The sequence below is a fragment of the Urocitellus parryii genome, chromosome 6, assembly GCF_045843805.1.
Source record: "Urocitellus parryii isolate mUroPar1 chromosome 6, mUroPar1.hap1, whole genome shotgun sequence".
In the NCBI taxonomy this organism is placed as follows: domain Eukaryota; kingdom Metazoa; phylum Chordata; class Mammalia; order Rodentia; family Sciuridae; genus Urocitellus; species Urocitellus parryii.
This window is the reverse complement of record NC_135536.1, coordinates 89,612,439-89,633,898: the sequence shown is the minus strand read 5'-3', so window position 1 is coordinate 89,633,898 and position 21,460 is coordinate 89,612,439. Positions and strand designations below refer to the sequence as shown.

Below are 21,460 nucleotides of genomic sequence, written 5' to 3'. Positions count from 1 at the left end.
AGGCTCGCTTTGAACTTACAATCCTCCTGCCTCAGCCTCCTGAGCAGCTGTGATTACAGGCATGCACCACAGCTCTCCTCACATTCTTAACAATAGGGGCTTTACCAATCTTTTGGGTCTTTGCCATTGTAAAATTTTAGAAAAGATAAAGCATTTCAGTTTGTATCTCTATGGTCATTAATGATGTAAATTGCTTTTTTATACATTTTATGGTACTTCTATTTCTTACTCTATGAATTATTTATTCACATTAATTTGTGTCTTTAATGTAAAACACAGAACAGAGATAAAAGAACATAGAGTTTAAAGGATAATAATAAGTGAATAGCTATAAATATACCACTGTGCTTAAGCAACTGAAATAACTTGTTCCTTTGGAGTATCTATACACCTCTTTTCAAATCTATCTGCTTTCACCTCATACCTTCAGAGATAGCACTATGAAAGTTTGTATTAATCATTCTCTTGGTGTTTTAAAAAAGTATTCTCTCTCTCTCACAAACAGACAGACAGACAGACAGACAGACACACACACACACACACACACACACACACACATAAATCCCCAAAAATACATTATTAGGTTTTATACATTATTAGGTTTTACCTTTTAAAATGTATATTTTATATACACACACACACAGTTTATATTCTTTTGTGATATGCTTTTTTTCACTCAAAATTAATTTTTTGACATTCATTATGTTAACACAACTTGCTATAGTTTATATCCCCCATTTTTAAATTTGTTTATTGTTCTTTTGCTTATGGATTTAGATGATCTTTCCTATATTGTACATATATATATATATACACACACACACACACACACACACACACACATACATTTTGGTATTAGGGATACTTAACCACTAAGCTACATCCCCAACCTGGAAAAAAATCTATTTATTGATTTATTTTTCTTATTTTATTATTTTTTTTACTTTTAAGGTACAATATAGAATCCAAATGTACAATAACAATAATCGCAGGTCTGCATGGGTGAACAAAAATCAAAGGATAGCTTTAAATATCTTATACATTTAGGAAACAGTGCTAATAATCAGAAATAGACTTAATCAAAGCATACATATATACAACAGGTCTTCAAATGACAGTGTGGCCTTTCTGTGTCAGATACAATGTATAAAAGAGAACACTTATTGGTTGTCTTGTCAGTAAAATTATATAAACTTTCATTTTATAAGCTTTTACATAAGACTTAGACAAAGCTTAGATAGATAGTTCTCAGATGCATACATATACCTAGTTACATATATTTTGGATATCAACAGTATTGTTATAATCTAAATAACAGTTGTTTGTTTAACCAATTACAAAATAATCATTTAAGACTTTAAAACCGCTACAAACCTAATTCCTTTAAGACTTAGTTTCCCCAAATAATAAAACCTAACAAAAAAAAACAAGAAAATCATTGATAGATAAGAGCAGATTAACGATTCTGACTTTTCTTCATATCAGAACATTAAAGTTTAAATAATTTTGTGCTAATTATAGCCAATTTAATCATAAACACAAACTTTTTGAAATTTACCTTCCACAAACCTTCTGTGACTTACTCTGACATTCACAAATTTACATCCTTAGTTTTGTCCCCTTTCATCTTGAACTTTAGTCCAAGAATATTACTTCGCCAGCAAAATACTTTCTCATCAAGATACATTTCTTTCACCTCCTAACTTTCCATACTAAAATATTTCCATACCTATAACTTTCTTTTATCATTTTAGTTTCAGACCCTTTTTAATTTTTTTTTAGTTTAAATATCCATATATATTTCACATATTCATATGTTTATATATATTCATGTTTATATATATATGAATATACCATAACAGCAACCAAATTCCTGCTCATGCATTTTCATATATATATTCAGTTACATAATTATAAACTATAACTAAAACAAAACATTAACCTCGAAAGAAAAATAACTATATACAAATTTACATCCATTTAAGTATTTTCATGTATATTTTTACATATGTATTCATTTTTGTATTCCTATATTTGAATAAAAATTTCAATCCCTAAACTAACCCTATTTATTTTTCTATATTAGTCCTATACCCACCATATACCTTGGAGAACCTCTATACATATAAACCATAACATTTTACATGATTGTACCTATGTATTTGGGGATATAAATTCATAAATTCACAAATTCACATAAAAACCCATGGATATTTTATATATATATGCTCATTTCCATAGGTATAACCTAGATTTCACACATAACAATATTGCTTACCTTAAAAATATCCATAGATAAAAGTATATATATATAAATTTTGATATGTGATATTACCTCTATATTCATATTCATATATATTGACATATATGTTCCAAAGGTAACCCATCCCCTAAACCAAAGCCATAATTCAGAACTAAATCTAGTCTTACCCATAATCATGAGCCTTTTTAACAAATATTATAAATATTACTTTGAATATCCATATATATTTTCACATATATATTCTGTATATATTTATATACATTCATATACATATGTATATACCCTAATGGCAACCAAAATCCTACCTATAAGTTTTTATATATATTCTGTTACATAATCATATCTAGAATCTTAAGAAAATTATAAACATTCATCTCAAAAGAAAAATAATTATATACAAATCCATACCCATTTAAATATTTTCATGTATATTTTTACATATATATTCATATTTGTTTTCATATATATGGAAAAAGTGTTCAAACCCAATATTACTGTGTTGTGGTCTATTTGATTCTTGAAGTTGAGAAGGGTTTGCTTGATGTACATAGATGCTCCGTTGTTTGGGTCATAAGTATGATTGTTGTCTTGTTGACATATAATTCCCTTAAGCAATATGAAATATCCTTCTTTGTTCCTTGTGATTAACTTTGGCTTGAAGTCCACGTTATCTGATATGAGAACAGAAACCTCTGCTGTTTATGTCATCCATATGAGTGGTATGTTTTTTCCTATCCTTTCACCATCAGTTTGTGGATGTCTTTGCCTATGAAGTGAGTTTCTTGGAGATAGCACATTGTTGGGTCTTGTTTTTAATCCAATCTGCCAGTCTATGTCTTTTTTAAGAATTTTTTTTAGTTATACATGGACAAAAGATCTTTATTTTGTTTATTTATTTTCATGTGATGCTGAGGATTGAAACCAGTGCCTCACATGTGCAAGGCAAGCGTTCTGCCACTGAGCCACAACCCCAGCCCCAGTCTATGTCTTTTGATTAATGAGTTTAGGCCATTAATGTTCAAGATTATTACTGAAATATGATTTGTGCTCCCAGTTATTTTGGTTTATTTCTACTTTTTAATTTGAATTAGTTTATCCTTTGATTAACTATTCCTTTAATATAGTTCTTCCCTTTGCTGGTTTTCACTTTTTTTTTTCATTTCTTCTTCATGGAATATTTGTTGAGAATATTCTGAAGTGTAGGCTTTCTGGTTTTGAATACTTTTAATTTTTGTTTATCATGGAAGGTTCTTATTTCATCTTCAAATATGAAGTTTAATTTTGCTGAATATAGGATTCTTTGTTAGAGCTCAGTATATGTTATTCCAGCACCTCCTAGCTTTGAGGATCTGGGTTAGGAAATCAGCTACGATCTGTGTTGGTTACCCCCTCCATGTAATCTGATATTTTTCTCCCATAGCCTTTAAAATTCTATCCTTATTCTGTATGCTAGGCATTTTCATTATAATGTGACATGATGTGGGCCTGTTGTAATTTGTACACTGAGATCCTGTAAACCTCTTATATTTGACTTTCCATTTCATTCTTTAGATTTGGAAAATTTTCTGATATTATTTCATTGAAAAGACTGTGTATTCCTTTAGCTTATATCTTCATGCCTTCATCGATCCTGATAAATCTTAAATTTGTTTTTTTCATGTTATTCCATAATTCTTGGAAGTTCTGTTCATGGTTTCTTAACATTTTCTCTCTGGGTCAACTCTATTTTCAAGAGTATATATTCATTGTCTGAGGTTCTGTCTTCCAAATGGTCTAGTCTGTTGGTGATGCTTTCTATTGAATTTTAAATTTGGTTTGTTGTTTCCTTAATTTCAAGGATTTCTGTTAGTGTTTTTTTTTTCAGAATCTCTCTTTATTAAAGTGATCTTTTGCTACCTCTATTTGCACTCTTACATCATCTTTTACTTTGCAGATTAATTTAACCATGTACATTCTAAACTCCTTCTCTGACATTTCTTCCACTGTGGTGTCAATGTTTTTTGTTATTGGAGTATCTTGGTTTGCTTGGGGTGATTTGTTCTGTTGCCTTTTCATGTTGTTTGTGTGTCTCCCCATTTAACAGTATGGCTCTGAGGCAGTAAAATTTCTGCCCTGTGGACTTAAAGTGTCCCTGAAGGTTTTCATTACCTCACTGTTTAGATGGAGACAAATAACAACAATCATCAATGCAAACAATATATAGCATTAATCCAAATAGTTCCTACTATGATATCTATAATGTTAATTATCACAGTAAACAGAAATGATATGATCAGTTATTGCCTAACATAAAAACAGCAAGTTTGTAAAAGGGTTTACATTTTCAGATGATGGACAGGAAGAGAACAAAAGTGATATAGGATGTGATGATTATAAGGAGGAGAGAAGACAGAAGTAAAAGATTAAAAGAAGAGCAAAAGAGAGAAAAATAGAAATTGGCTGTTAGCAGAAGAAAAGAGAGAATCAAGGGAAACAGGATAAAAATATAAATATAAAGCAAAAATTTTTAAAAATTAAAAATAAAAATAAAAGAATACAAAGCAGAACTGAACTATACTAGTCAAACATCATACTTCATAAGAAACTAATCCATGTTAAATAACTGTATTCAGAAATGCCAGAGGGAAAAAAAATAAAGGAAACTGTATAAATGTCCATGTACCATTAAAGTCACAATGAAACAGTGAAAAAGAATTTATAAAAACAAAGAAAAGAAAAAAGTCTTCATGAAAATTTAAAGAATTCTTTCCATTGGAATTCAAAATAGTCTCAACTTCTCAGCATTTTTTGGTGGGGTCTTCTGGAGTGTGATGTTCCACCCTCTAGATTGCTGGAGTGAGAGAGGTAGAGTCCCACAGGTGGAGTTCCTGGAGGTAGGGTTTTAGGCTTAGGCAGGCTCCAGGCTCTTTGATGAATGCTAATTGGTCTAAAGATTTAAATCAGCACACCTCCAATGCCCAGTTTTGCTCCACACTGGAACACTATACCCCAGGGATCTCACCTGGGTTCCACTTGTGTGGTGGGGGAGCCAATTTTTAGTCCCCTGTGTCACCTGCAGACCCCAAGTTTCCTGGTCTTGGGTTAACTTCAAAAATTTCTCATGCCCCCTACCCTTCTGAATTCCTGGCCAAATGTGACTCTCCCAGCTGGATTGGAGGGTGAGGGGGAAAGCTGGGTGGGTTTCCTCCATCAGTTGTCCCCTGTATAAACCTTTCTCCATGTTTGATTTTCTTCTGGTTACTTAAGCACACTCTATGTCACACATAGTGTGTATTACTGAGCCTGTATTTTGGGCCAAACTTGGGTTTGCTAGGAATTGGCTTCCTCAGTTGCTAGACCTCTTGAAGAAGCTGCAAAATGGTTCTTTCCTTTGTCCTCTGAATGCTACCTGGAGAGATGGCAGCTTCTTTCCCCACACAAATATCTTGCAGAGAGTTCTTCGGGTTTGTTGAGCAATCTCTTCGGTCTCTAAATGTTCCAAACCCAGGCATACCTCAGGCCTCCCAAAAATGCCAGGTTCTTTACTTCCCTTTTCTCTCTACTATGCTCATGGATGGACCTCTCTATCTGGAGCTTCTGACAGGGCTGTGGCAGCACCTATGCCAGTGGGGACTTTTTTCCTTATTTTATTATATCCAACATCCTGTGTCCCATGTCTGCTTTGAATGTTCAGTTTTAGGTTTGAATAAAGTCCCTCCCTTCCTTTTTTTTTTTTTTTTTTGTTCACCCACCTTGCAGAGAAGCTGCATGTCTGCTTTCTTGGTTTCATGCCACAGAGCAGCCAGGAACACGACCTCCTCTATTCTGCCATCTTGGAACTCTTCCCAAGCCCCACCTTTTTTTTTAATGTTTTATTTTCTCTTGCTAAGTCTTTAGGGCCTCATTGAATTGCTGACATTGCAATTGAATTTGCAATCCTCCTGCCTCAGTCTCCTGAACTGCTGGGATTACAGGCATGAGCTATTGTGCCCAACTTGTACATATTAATGCTTTAAATTTTTTTTTAAATTTTTTAGTTGTAGTTGGATGGAATACCTTTACTTTATTTATTTATTTATTTATTTTTATGTGGTGCTGAGGATCAAACCCAGGGCCTTGCATGTGCTAGGTGAGCATTCTACCGCTGAGCCACAACCCCAACCCTGTACATATTAATTTTTTAATTCTTATAGATGTTAAAAAATTTCCATGGTATTTTACTATTTATTTATTTTTGTGGTAGTAGGGATGGAACCTAGGACGTTATACATGCTAGGCAAGTTCTCTACTGCTGAGCTGAGCTGAGCTATATCCATAGCTCTTTTTCTTCTTCTTTTTTTTTTTTTTTTTTTGAGAGTCTTGCTAAATTTCTAGATTTGTCTTGAGCTTGTGATCCTCCTGCCTCAGCCTCCTGAGTAGCAGGGATTACAATGCATGCCTACCTTTTAATTTTAAAATATTAATAAACTTTATTTTTTAAAGCAATTGAGGCATAGATAAATGTATGACATGAATCCTCCATTGTAGTATCACATAGAGTAGTTCTGCTACTATAAAGTCCTCTGTGCTCTGTTCCTACAACCTCTGGCCACTACTAATCTTTTACTATCTCCACAGTTTTATCTTTTCTAGAATGTCCTATAGTTGGAATTACACAGTATGTAATCAGATGCCCAGATTTACAATTAGCTTCTGTCATTTAATAATAGGCATATGAATTTCCTCCATGATATTTGTTTTTAAACATTTTAAAAATGTTCATAATTATTATACATGAGTGGGATTCAGCATGCCATGTTCAAATATGCACATAATTTGATCAATTTCATTCCCTGGTCCTCCATGATATTTTCATGGCTTGACAGCTCATTTTTTCTTAGTGCTGAATAGTATATTCCATTATCTGGGTGTTCCACAGTTAGTCAATTAACCTACTAATAGATATTTTGGTTGCTTCCATATTTTATGAACTATGAATAAAGCTGTTATGAACTTCCACGTGTAGTTTTCTTTGTGGACATAAGTGTTCAATACATTTGAGAAAATACCAAGGAATGTGATTGCTGGATAATATGGGAAGAATAAGTTCAGTTCTGCAAGAAATAGCCTAATTTCTTCCAAAAGTGGCTGTAACATTTTGCATTCCTACTAGCAATGAATTAATTTCTGTTGTTCCACATCCTCTACAACAGTTGATGTTGTCAGGGTTTTAGATTTTGGTCATTCTAATAGATATGTGCTAGAATCTCCTTATTTCAACTTGCAATTCCCTAATGAAGTTTACATGCCCACTTGTCATTTGTGTATCTTCTTTTGTGAGTTTTTAATAATTTTTTGGCTTACTATTTAACTGGGATTTGTTTTCTTACTATCAAGTTTAGCTCTTTATATGCTTTGGATAATAATCTTTTATCAGATGGGTCTTTTGCAAATATTTTCTCCTAGTCTACAGCTTGTTTTTATGGTTTCTTGACATTATCTTTCACAGGGCAGAGTTTTAAATTTTTTTTTAGTTGTAGTTGGACACAATACCTTTATTTTATTTATTATTTTTATGTGCATAGAACCCAGCACCTCGGGGCTGGGGATGTGGCTCAACTGAGAACTAAAAAAAAAAAAATAAATAAATATTAAAAATAAAATTCTCTTCTCTCTCTCTCTTTCTCTCTATCTTAAAAAAAAAAAAAAAAAAAAAAGAACCCAGCACCTCACGCACCTCACACATGCTAGGCAAGCGCTCTACTGCTGATCCACAACCCCAGCTGTGTTACACACCTGTAATCCTTGCTACTCAGGAGGCTGAGGCAGGAGGATCAGAAGCTCAAGACAAACCTAGAAATTTAGCAAGACTCTCAAAAAAAAAAAAAAAAGAAGTTTTTAATTTTAATGAAGTTAAGCTTTGTCAATTGTTTCTTTGATATTATATCTAAAGAAGATATTATCACATTCAAGGTCATTTAGGTATTATTCTTTGTTATCTTCTAGGAGTTTAACATTTTTGTTGTTTACATTTAGGTATCCTTCTTTCTTTCTTTCTTTTTAAATTGTGGATGGACACTATGCCTTTATTTTTAAAATTTTTTAATATTTTTAGTTGTAGATGGACACAATACCTTTATTTTATTTAGTTTTTTTATTTGGTGCTGGGGATCAAACTAAGTGCCTCACTCACACATGAGGGCAAGTACTCCACCACTAAGCTACAACCCCAGCCTCTACATTTAGGTTTCTGATCCACCTTGAGATCATGTTTTGTGAAGTCAATAGGGTCTGTGCCTAGATTTACTCTTTGCATGTAGGCATCTAATGGTTCCAGTATCATTTGTTGAAGACTATTGGCTCTGTACTACATTTGCTCTTTGCTAAAGATCAGTTGACCACTGTGTGAGTCTATTTCTGGGCTTTCTATTCTGTTCCACTGATTTATATGTCTGCCCTTTCACTAATACCACACTATCTCTATTACTGTAGCCTTGTAGTAAGTCTTGAGTTAGGCTATCAGTTCTCCAACTTTGTTAGTCTCCTCAGTGATGAGTTGGCTATTCTGGATCTTTCGCCTTTCCATACAACTTTGGTTTGTCAATATTCACAAAATAACTTGCTGGGATTTTTATTTAGATTGCATTGACTATACAGATAAGGTTGGGAGAACTGGCATCTTGACAATATCAAGGTGTTCTATCCATGAAAACAAAACAACTTACTATTTATACGGTTCTTTGAAATATTTCATCAGAGTATTGTAGTCTTCCTTACATAGATCTTTTACTTATTTTTAAATTTAAAGATAAGTATTTTGTTTTGAGGGTGCTAATATAAGTGGTAAATGTGTTTTTTATTTCAAATTGCACTTTTCATTGCTGGTATACAGGAAAGTAACTGACTCTTGCATATTTAATCTTGTATCCTGCATCCTAACTCACTCATTCTCTAGGAGGATTTTATTTTATTTATTTATTTTTATTTGTGACACTGGTGGTTTAACTCAGGGCTTCACATACACTAGGCAAGTATTGTACCACAGAGCTATAGCTCCAGGCCCAAGATATTTTTAATATTTAAAATTTATAATTTAAGATAGAAATAAATGAAACCCCAGGAAAAAACCTCTCACTATTTGGGAATAATGACTGCTAAATGCTCTCTGAAGACCATGTAATATGTTCACTATTATGATAAAAATGCAAAGAACTACTGACTGGAAGACTTAAAATAATAATTTTTTTTTTAAAGGAAGAATCTCTTCCTTATCATTACTTCTCAATCATGTGACTGGGAACAAGTAGCTTTGATGGAGTGGATAGTCCAAGAACATTCCTGTAGAACTACTCATACTTACAGTTACTCAAGTTATTCTAGGGGAGAAAGTGACATTTTGAAGACATAATAGTTCACATTAATACTTTTTTAGAAGGCTATGGAGGGAGAGAATGCCATCAGTCACACCCAGGGTGTAGTAAGAATGTGACATTCTCAAAAGTTTGGGAATCATTTTTGTCACAAAGCATGTATTTACCTGCACATATGAAAACATGAAATTCCTCAGAATATCGCAGCAAAAAAGTTAAACCAATTTTCTATGATGAATTTATAATCCTGATAAGCAGCTGATACTCATAACCAGGTTTTTGTTAGGTCTTTATGCATTAAGTAATGTGTAAAAATACCTTTGTTTGGGAGGAATCTGTAGGTGCTCAAAGAATAATTTGCCCTGGGAATTTATGCTCATCACAACCTCTTTTTCAGATACCAAGTCTATCTTGAATGGGTTTTCTGTGATATGACACTTCAGATCTCCTTTTCCATCTTCCAATATCAGACTGCCTTTATCCCCTGAGCATGAAATCAGCCTAGAAAACAGAGCAGGAAAGGAAAATAAACTGCTATAGGTTTACGTGGTTCTATGTGACTTGTAATTCAAAGTAATTAATTAGTAAATCAATCTTAATGAATATAGCATAGATAGGACAGTGGAAAACCATTGTTGAGAGCATGGGCTTTGGTGTCAAGAGAGCTTATATTGAACATAACTTTACCATATTACTTTATAACGTTAGATAATGAAGTTACCCAACATTTCTATATCTCAGTTTTCTTATCTGTAAAGTACAGATAAAAGTTGCAACCAAAATAGTTTTTTGGACAGAATTAAGTAAGACCATGCATAGTACCTGACACAGAAACATTCAAGTGTTAACTGTCATCATCAGTATTACTTTTGTGTGTAAAGTCTAGTAACACTTCAGAATTTAAACATTATTTTCCTTTCTCATTTCCACCATATATTCAGAAATTAAGGAGTCTACAGGAAATGGACCAGGTCAATTTTTATTTATCTACTTATTACTTACTACATATTACTTTTATTTATTTACTTATTATTATACCTCATCAGCCTCCAATTCGATAGGTAGACTCTTAAGATGTTTTGGAGCCTAAGGATGTAAGCTCAGAGCCAGCACTTAAAATCCCTCTCAGTCCTAGATTTCTCCCTTTTTGTAGTGCACATTCACCCTGGTAAACAATCACAGGATCTTTTAGGGAATGATGATATGGGACAGTTTATGTTCTTACTATGTCCTTTCAGTCATTTTCCATGGATTCTAGGACTCCCTTTCACGTAGATGCTTGGGACCTGGAAACCAATTGTCTGGAGTGGTTGAGAGGCTGTCTCACTGCTCATTAAGCAGGACTCTAGTCCATCTGTCTTAGACTAATGGACCCCAGGATAAATTGTTAACTACCCTGAGGGTTAAAATGTTTTGTGTACTATGTGAGCCTTACTGCATATTATGAAATTATGTCCACTTTGTCTCTCACAATTAAATGCTGCTACCTTGCCTCTATCACCTTGAATCTTTTATCATTGCCACTGCAGAGAGACCATTTTAATGGCATCAATTCCCACCATTATCTCCAGTCTGCAAAAGAAAAAAATTCATTGCATTGCTTTCCAACTGTTCCTTTGCTAATGTATTTCTCAATGAAGGGGTATCTTCTGGATTCTCTTGCAGAAAGAATGAGGGGCTAGGTGAGCTGGTTTTATGTGACAAATCCACTTGAACATCTTTATTTCCCTAAGTCTATGAATCATTTCTTCTTTACTGTGCTTTGGAATTTTTGGATCTCAGTTTAATCAGCAGAATCCATAGCTGAGTTTAGTACAAAGTTAATCAACCAAGCAAACTACCTGAACCATTCTCAGCTGTCCCATTTAGATATCAAATCTATATTCTCTGGTACATGTACCTGTGTCAATAAATTTAACCTGATATAAAATAAGTTTCTTTTCTTCTTGTCTAGAAATCCCCCAGAAATAATTTCCACACATTTCCCAGGTTTTTGTCATCATAAATTCTTATAATTCTGTAAGCATGCAAGCCTTCTCCTCCTAAGTTTGAATGTAATATGCTCAAATAAATTGGGATCTGACTGTGACGATGAGTCTGGAGGGAATCAAGGATGGTAAGGGTAAAACAAGGAACACTGAAATCCCTTTTCAAGGTTTATCTTAGATGAGGTCAGGGTCAAGCAAGTCAGGATCAACCTTATTGGATATAGCAAGAAGAGCCATTTCTTCAAGAATGGGAAGCTCAGTGGAGTTCTGAAGTTCAGGTATTTAGGTTTATGAAACTCTTGCAAATGTTGCCATTAAATTTTAACAGGTCCTTCTTCTTCCCAGTTAACTCCCTAAGTTCACAGATGTGAGGAAGTTGTGAATTCAACTTTGGTTCTCATTCAATAGCTTTAGTATCGAACTCTGTATGTGATTTTCAGCTACAAGGACCCTGCAGCTACAAGAGATGATAGAATTTCAGGATAGTTCTCTGAAAAAATCATGAGTTAAGAATTTAAAGTCCTAAGACTGTTTTCTTTCATTAAGCTCTTCAGGGAAGCTAATAGCAGCTAGGCTACCACAGAGTTTAGTGCTACGGTTCTACCACATGGTCTGCTTTCAATAGGTGTTTTATTTCAGAAGACTACCAGTAGTAATTTAAATAACTTTGAGAATGCCATGGATTATTACTACTTATATTAGTTTGCTATGCATCCAAAACAAAATATCACAGGGTGGCTACATGCTTAAACAATAGAAATTTATTTTCTCATAGTTCTGGAAGCTGGAATTCCAAGACCAAGGTGTTGGAAGGTTTGGTTTCTATACCCTCCTACCACTGTGTACTGGGAATTAAATCTAGGGAAACTCTACCCCTGAACTACATTTCTAGCCCTTTTTATTTTGAGATAGGGTCTCACTAAGTTGTCCAGGCTGGCATTAAACTTCTTATCTTTCTGACTCAGCCTTCCGAGTCATTGGGATTACAGGTATGTGCTATTGCACTTGGCCAGGTGTGGTTTCTTGTAAGGCCTATTCCTTAGGCTTGCCGAACCTTATTTCTGAGTCCTCATATGAGTGTTCCTGTGTGTGTGTGTGTGCCCTATTCTCCTTTTCTTCTAAGGACACCAGTCATAATTGGTGAGGCCCAACCTAACGTCCTCATTTTAACTTAATCACCTCTTTAAAGGCCCATCGCAAATACAGTTACATTTTGAGGTATTAGGAGTTAGGGGTTCAAAAAATCAATTTTTGGGGAAGACACAATTCAGTTCATACATTAGTATTCCATCACCTAATGGTAACCAGGTCCTCATTGCCTTCAAATCTAACTAGATCAAAAGCCAAAAGCATATTCCCATTCTTGAGGTTCTGTTGCCTATACCCATTTCGGATAGCAACTACTTTATTAACAAGGGATCAACTGGTAATAATAGGAACAACTCTGGCAGAAAATAAATGACTTAATAGTGGAAACTCTTTGCTTACATCATGGGAAGGTTTCAGGTTACAGGTTTCAGACTATACATCTAGTAATGACCCCTAGAAACAATACTGTATTACTGTATGGCCAATGGAACTTCTATCTCAGCTTCATATTTTGAAGCCCTAACTCCTAGTACTTCAGTGTGTGATTGTATTTGGAGATAGGACCTTTAAAGAAGTAATTAAGTGAAAATCAAAATTAAAGTCCTATCGCATGAAGTCATTATGAAGTCTATTATGACTAGTGTCCTTATGAGAAGAGATTAGAGGACACAGAAGCATGCATGCATGTGCACGCAGAGACACGCGCAGACACACACAGAAACACAAACACACACACACGGACAGTTATGTGAGGACACAGCAAGAAAGTAGACATGCTTCTTGTAAGGCCTAGGAGATAGGCTTTTAAAGAAACCAAGCCTGCTAACACCTTGATCTTGGCTTTCTAAACATCAGAACTATGATAAAATAAATGGAACTTCTATCTTAGGAAGTTGGATAATCAGAAATCACTGTGGCAATTGTTGGGTTCTAGGATCATGCCATATTAGCGCTACTATGGAGATTAGGAACCTGTGATCCTAACTAATGGCCTTAGAGCCAGTCTACAGCTGCCAGATCTACACAAACAAAATGGAGAATTTAGTACTAAAATCAACATTTATGTACATGCATATGATTGGTAGAAACTAAATTATATCAGAAACTCTAGGTACAAGGGAATCTGAGAAATGCAGTTTTTAGGTTTTTAGTTATTGCAATAGTGACAGGCCCTCTAGAAAGAGGTGGGAACAGAAGCAGAACTAATAGTCATATTTACTGCTCAAAATTAATATCATCCAGAATCTAAAACATGGCAAAGATAGTAGAGAAAAAATATTATATTAATTTTACTTGTGAATACAAATATCAAAATGTTAAAGGATCTAAGTAAAGTGAAACCTCCATCATTAAAAAATAACTTACTGTGACCAAATGGTTATATATATGCATAAACTCAATTGTCAAACTGTAAAGGCTTGAAAACAGTCTCCTTTAATCTCCTGTTTTCTTGGCATACAATAGCAGTTCAGTGAATAGATGACTTTAATTTATCATAATAAAATTAGTTTTTCCATATTTCTACTGACCTTTTTAAAATATTTTTTATAAATTTTTTTAGTTGTAGATAGGTACAACACCTTCATTTTATCTATCTATTTATTTATTTAATGTGCTGAGGATTGAACCCAGTGCCTCACACATGCTAGGCAAACACTCTACCACTGAGCTACAACCATAGTCCTCTACTGACCTTTAATAATATTTTTGTGGAAAAAATAATCTACCTAAAACCATGGGAGTGACAGCGAAAATTAAAATATCTGGAATAGTTTTATTTTTCCTTAGTGAAAAAATATGAAAAAACAAAAAACAGAAATCAACTGGGAGAAACAGACTTGAAATCTCACTGTGGGGAAAACTGATAAAGATTTTGCACACATTCGAAAAATGCTTTAGTCCCTAAAGATTTTTTCACCTAGGCACCAATAATTAATTTCTCTCTAAGTAAAATTACATGTTAGACTTCTAAGAATACCTTAATTAAGAGTGAGTCAGTCTAAATTATAAATTACTATTGGTATGGGAGTTTGGCTGGTAAATTAGGTCTCTAGAGCCTTGTTGTTAATCTGAATAAGTAGTTTTCTTTCTACTTGCTCCCAAAGTCTAGCTAATAAACTGTTTTGTTGTGAGAAGGAAAGTGGGGATCAAAGTTCTGTTCCCCTATTAATAGGTGCTGGTAAGTAAAGTGATAAAGAATAAATAGAATGGATAACATAGAAAACTGATAAACTTATCCCCGAATAATTGAATACTAACCCTAAAAATGATTATAGTTTTGAAAAGACAAAATAGGAGGCATATAAAAAAACTCTAGTATTCAAGGTATGATAAAAGAACATGTAGAGGGTGTATCTAAGATATCTTGTTCCTTGGCTTACCTTACAGTCTTTGGCTTGCTGATGAGGACATCAGGAACTTCATACCTGGGTTTCAGTGGAGTTTCTTCATTGATTTTAAGTCTGAAAATGTTTCTCTCTATACCATAAACTTCAGCCAAAAGAGGAACCTGGGAACAAATATATGAGATTAGCTTCAACAGGTTTCCCAATGATATTCTAACTGCTGGTAGCAGGCCTTCCCTGGCCCCCGGGGCCCAGACCCCAATTCCTTGTTCTGCATGTCAAAGTGGCCAGCTCACAAGGCCATGACGCAGACTTGCGGTTCTCCTGTTTATCCGCCTGAGACATATGTGCTCCACGGAACGTCTTGACCTTTATCTAACAATGGCAGATGTCACAACCAAATTTCTCCCCTCTCCCTCCCTCTTTTGGGTAACTTTCCACTTCTGCTGCTTGGGGTATAAAAGGAGATGATGTGAGTAATAAAGTGCTGACTCCGAAGACTCCTGGATGAAGAACCTTGGTGTCCTGTGATTTTTTTTTTATTTTATTTTATTTTTTAACCTCGACGTCTCTCGCCGGACTCGGTTCCCGTTAGCCGGAAGCGGCATCAACAAATTACAATAATTAGAAAGAAAATAATTTGTTTAAATTATTAAAGGGCATATATAGCTATGAAAATTAGAGAAAAATGAAAATAATAGAAAGAACAAGCTCCCAATTTATGTACTTGCTTGGTTACACCTGTGGCAGCACAAGAAGTACCCCTATATGGTTAGGTAAACATATAATTGTCCAAACCAGGACCTTTAGAATAAAGAGTGACTATTAATAATTACATGGATAACAGGGATAAACTAAAAACAGCCTTGGGAAATTGAGATATATAGCCACTATTATCTATGATAAATTACAGATGTGCTAAGAATAACAGTTTGTTAAAACCATAATAATTTGATTCCAACTGAATGAAAGATGAAGGCTAGCAGGCCACAGAATAGAATATAGAGTAAAATGATGATCTCTGTGGTTCTCTAGTATTAGATGAAATGAGGCTTGCTATACTAAAATCAAGTCAGCTCTATGAGACAGAAATGGCCAGATTTAGGTTACAAAATGAGGCATCTAGATCAGAGGACTATTTTAAGACGGTGGCTTTCAATGGGTGTGTCATTCCACACTCGTCTATGGCAAATTCTTCATGAAGTACGATGCTAAGTTTTGGTTACAAATGGATACTTATATTATTATTATTACATCTAAAAAGAGTAACTGGGTTGGCTGTGTGATGTAGTGTGGAAGAGATGATATATGGTGATATAAGCATGGAAAATATCAAGCAGCACCAAAAAAATATGCTTTTCAAGGATCTTTGCCTCTTGAGAATGAATATAGAAGACTAGATAAGGACTGTAAGCAGTGACATGATACTGAAGAGCGACAAACTGGTGCTACAGCTATGGATGCTTTCATAGAGAATTTAAGACAGAACCATGTTGAGTACATTTCCATTGCTCTCTTAAATTCAACTAACATTTATTTAACATTGTGATGATTAAAGTCTTAGGAAGACGGTAATTTAAAAGGGATGAAACAGGTACAAAGTTCACATAAGGCATTTTATAAGCGTAGATAGAAAGACAAGTATAGTGCTAGGGGGAATAAGGAAGGGAACTATTTTTTATTTTATTTTTGGTGCTGAACTCAGGGTCATTTTACCATTGGACCACATCCCCAGCACTTTTTATTTTTTATTTTGAGACAGGGTCTCACTAAGTTGCTTAGGGATTGGCTAATTTGCTAAGACTGGTTTTGAAGTTCGAGTCCCCCAGTAAGGGGTCTATCGATGATGAATGTGAGGTGAGAGGTTCTGGGATGTCTCCAGAAATCCAACTTCTAGAACTTATATTAAAATAAGTTCTAGAAGTTGGATTTCTGGAAGAGGAGGTATTTCAGCAGGGTTTTTGGAGATTACTACAATTTCAGATAGGCAAAAATGGGCAAAATGTGTTACCAAGGGCATATATAGGTTGTCTGCCTATATATGATTAACAAATTGTATCTAGTTGTGTACTCAGAATCCTATTTTTAGTAAAATATATTTCTTAAAAAAATAACTAACCAAATAAGCAATTTTTAAATCAGCGTTAAAGCTCCATTTTAAAATTTTAAAAACTTAACTGAGCAATATTCCCCAATAGGGTGGCTCTCTTCAAAGTCAATATTCAGATCCATTCTTTTTATTTTGTTTTTGGTATTGGGGATTGATTGGATGCTAAGCAGGTGTTCTACCACTGAGTTATCCCCCTAGCTCCAAGATTCATTATATCTCTTTCACCAATACAGGTTTCATGTTCTAGCACATTATATTCTTAGATGTTAGTATGTACTTAACTGCTATGATCTGGTTAATGCTCTATTACCTGTTGGTTTAGTTTTTTGTTTCCCTAATATCAATATACTCCAAGAAATCAAATAAATAAAGCTACTTGGGTTAAAGACAGTGGAAGTAGCCCAGAACTCCTAGCTTAGAGCCCTCTCTCCTTTCTGCGTTGAGCTCTTAGATACTTCCAGGGAAACCCCAGGACTCTGTAGATGACAGTTTTAAAGCCACAGCCTTCTTAACTGCACTACTGCTCAATCTTTTCCTCAAAACTTTGCTCTTTCAAAAAGTCTAGATGTGAATGTTACATTATTTAATTTGTTTTAAGAATTTCTAGATATTCTGTTCTTACTTGTTAGGGACCTATTAAAATATTTATGAACAAAATATATATATATATATATATATATATATATATATATATATATAAATGAATTACAAATACTTACTTCCTAGTAGTGATGGTTGGGAATATCAATGAAAATTATATTAAAATAAGTTCTAGAAGTTGGGTTGCTTAAATTGAGAAGTTAATATTAATCCTAAGATAATAAAAGCAGTTACTCTCAAATTGCATGCAGATAAACAAATATACACCTAAAAATTTTAATGGGGTTTTGCTTCCTTAAAAATATTTAAGATGTATAACATCCACATATGCAGAGAATCTGAGATAAACCCTCAGAGAAGGACATTTTTTGGAGGCTCTTTCTGATATTACAAGTCTCTGATTGGTTTTTCATATACCCTTACTCAGAGGCCCATTTTTCAGTCAGGGTAAAAGAGTACACATGGCTTATCTTATTTCTCCTACACTAAATAAAACAAAACCTATTAGCCTATCATCCATAAGTCTAATTGTTTTTAATGTCCACATGAGCAAAAATATGAGACATTTTATAAAAAACATAGTGGTAGAAATAGCTTTGTCTATGTATTCATGCAGAGAATTGACCATAGTTATACTAGAACAACTTTTTTTCACCCATGACTGGGAATCACAACTATTAGAAACTATCATGAAGTTAACAATCCTTGAATACACATTTAAATGGCAGAGTAATGATTTTCCTTTATAATATCCACTATCAACTCCTCCTTGATGGACTGATCTTACTTTTCCTCTGACACCAGGTCTCTACGATATGAAGAACAGATATCCTGGAAGTCTCAAGATGGCGGGCCAGAGGGAGGCAGCATTCTGTGTTGCTCTGTGATCCAGATCTCACCTAGTCAGAATATTTCATCTCTAAGAGTGTTGGAGGACCCCTATACAGCTGCTCTCAGCAGAAATCACCAGTGACTCCATGCAGGGCTTGGGACCTCAGCATTCGAGTAGGACGCTGAATGTTCGTCCAAAGTTCTAGCCCAAGCAAGGCTCAGCAAGCGCCTTAGCAGAACCACCTATCAACACATCTGTAAATCGCCAAGACTTCGCTCTGCTCCCATGCAGGTCACTCAGCTGCTACCTACCCACAGCACACTGCCATCACCCGGCTTCCCCCACCTCTCCAGGCTCCTCCTACCTCACTAGACACTCAGGTGCTGAAAGCAGACCACTGCCATCTTGGCTCAACATTCTTGCCATATCCATATTAGCTGGGGGCAGTTCCCAGATCTCCAGCAGCCAGGTACCAGGTTTCCAACCTTCCCTGCTTCCCTGCGGTAGTAAACCAACACAGTAGATGCCCAACACAGGAGTGCAGTGTGACCAGGGAGCCGCCCAAGGGAGAGTTTCCTCAATTGGGAACATCTAGCGAAGAGGGAGACGGGGCTAAAGTTTGGAGCCTAACAGACCAGGAACTGGGAAATCTCTAGGCAAGAGAAGAAGATAGTTCTGGGAGCTCAAGTCACACGAGCGGTCCCAAAAAGAGACCTGTGAGGTGCAATCTCCCTGCAGGGACTGGCAGGTGGCACTCCCTGTATTCAGGCACCCTTTTCCAGGACTAGTCTTCCTATCCTGGTTACCTTCACCATCTGGAGGGCAGAGACACCAGCTTACAACAGACGACCCCACCTATTGGATGAGAAGAGAAGCAGGAAAGATATAGATCTCTAAAGCTAGCTACAACCCTGGTTTCTTCCTTCGAGTTTTTTTTTTTTCTCCTACCCCTCTATCCTCTGGCCCTCACATCCCCAACATATGTGAAACCAAGAACTCTGCATGAAATAGAACTTTGAGGACTGATTCATCTGAACAACATCATATAGAGGAGAGGTCTTGGAATCCCTACAAGAGCACTACAAACCTATCGGGTAAAAACAATAACAATATAGACCCACAGAGCTGGAAAGGAAGACACACAAGCAACATGAAGAAAGTGCCCCAAACAGATGAAGACACCACATCATTAGAATCATTGGCAGCCATAGCAGAAGAAATGTCAGAGGAGGAGTTTAGGATGTACATGGTTAAAATGTTCTGTGAACTCAAGGAAAGTATCAGAGAATAAATACAGGCAGTGAAAGATCACTTCGACAAGGAGCTATATAAACAAATACAGGAAGCAAAAGATCACCTCAACAGGGAGAGAGAAGTTCTAAAAACAACAACAACAACAACAACAACAAAAAACAAAAACAAAAAACAGAAATCTCTGAAATGAAAGAAACAATTAACCAAATTAAAATTTCAAATGAAAGCATCACCAACAGAGTAGACCACTTGGAACATAGGAAATCAGACAATGAAGATAAAATATATAATATTTTTTTTTAAAGAATTTTTTAATATTTATTTTTTAGTTTTCGGCAGACACAACATCTTTGTATGTGGTGCTGAGGATCGAACCCGGGCCGCATGCATGCCAGGCGAGCGCGCTACCGCTTGAGCCACATCCCCAGCCCAAAATATATAATCTTGAAAAGGAGATAGACCATACATTGTTAAAGGTAAGAAACCATGAGCAGAACATTCAAGAAATATGGGATAGCATAAAAAGTCCAAATTTAAGAGTTATGGGGATAAAGGAAGGCATAGAGGTCCAAACCAAAGAAATGAACAATCTACTCAATGAAACAATATCAGAAAACTTTCCAAACATAGAGAATGAATTGGAAATCCAAATTCAAGAAGCCTCTGGGATGCCAAATGTACAAAATCACAACAGATCCACACCAAGCCATATTATAATGAAAATGCAGATATAAGATATATATAGATATATATAGAATAAGGAGAGAATTTTAAAAGCCATAAGAGAAAGGAATAAAATTACATATAGGGGAAAACCAATTAGGATAATGGCAGATTTTTCAACACAGACCTTGAAAAGCTAGAAGATCCTGGAACAACATATATCAAGCTCTGAAAGAAAATGGGTGCCAACCAAGAATCTTATATCCAGCAAAATTAAGCTATAGATCTGAAGATGAAATATAAACTTTCCATGATAAACAAAAGTTAAAAGAATTTATGACTAGAAAACCAACACTACAAAACATCCTTGGAAATATATTCCATGAAGAGGAAACAAAAAACAACAGTGAAAATCAGCAGAGGGAGGTAATACCCTAAAATAAAAACTAATCAAAGAAGAAAATTAAGTCAAGTTAAATAACAAAAATAAACAAATATGACAAACCATGTCTCAATACTAACCCTGAATATTAATGGCTTAAACTCACCAATCAAAAGACATAGGCTAGCAGATTGGATTAAAAAAAAAAAAGACCCAACAATATGATGCCTCCTATCAGACTCATCTGATAGGAAAAGACATACACAGACTGAAGGTGAAAAGTTGGGACAAATCATACCACTCACATGGACTGCAGAAGCAAGCAGTGGTTTCCATCCTCCTATCAAATAAAGTAGACTTCAAGCCAAAGTTAATCAAAAGGGATAAAGATGGACATTATATACTCCTCAAGGGAATTATACACCAACAAGACATAACAATCATAAAATGCCCCAAACAGTGGTGCAGCTGTGTTCATCAGACAAATTCTTCTTAAGTTCAAGAGTCAAACTAATCACAACACAATAATTTTGGGTGACTTTAACATATCTCTCTCATCACTGGATAGATCTTCAAAACAAAAGTTGAATAAACAAACTACAGACA

The 21,460-nt window shown here is 35.0% G+C and overlaps 1 protein-coding gene across 3 annotated transcripts in view; it reads right to left on the bottom strand.

Moving 5' to 3' along the window:
- The window catches only part of Ganc (glucosidase alpha, neutral C), a 78,114-nt gene that overhangs the window by 42,296 nt on the left and 14,358 nt on the right, over positions 1-21,460 (bottom strand). For all 3 annotated transcript variants that reach the window (XM_026392794.2, XM_026392803.2, XM_026392787.2), the window contains exons 5-6: positions 15,050-15,177; positions 9,910-10,092 (exon numbers count right to left, since the gene is read on the bottom strand). In XM_026392794.2, coding sequence (XP_026248579.1) covers positions 9,910-10,092; positions 15,050-15,177 — 311 coding nt within the window. The remainder of the gene's footprint in view (positions 1-9,909; positions 10,093-15,049; positions 15,178-21,460) is intronic.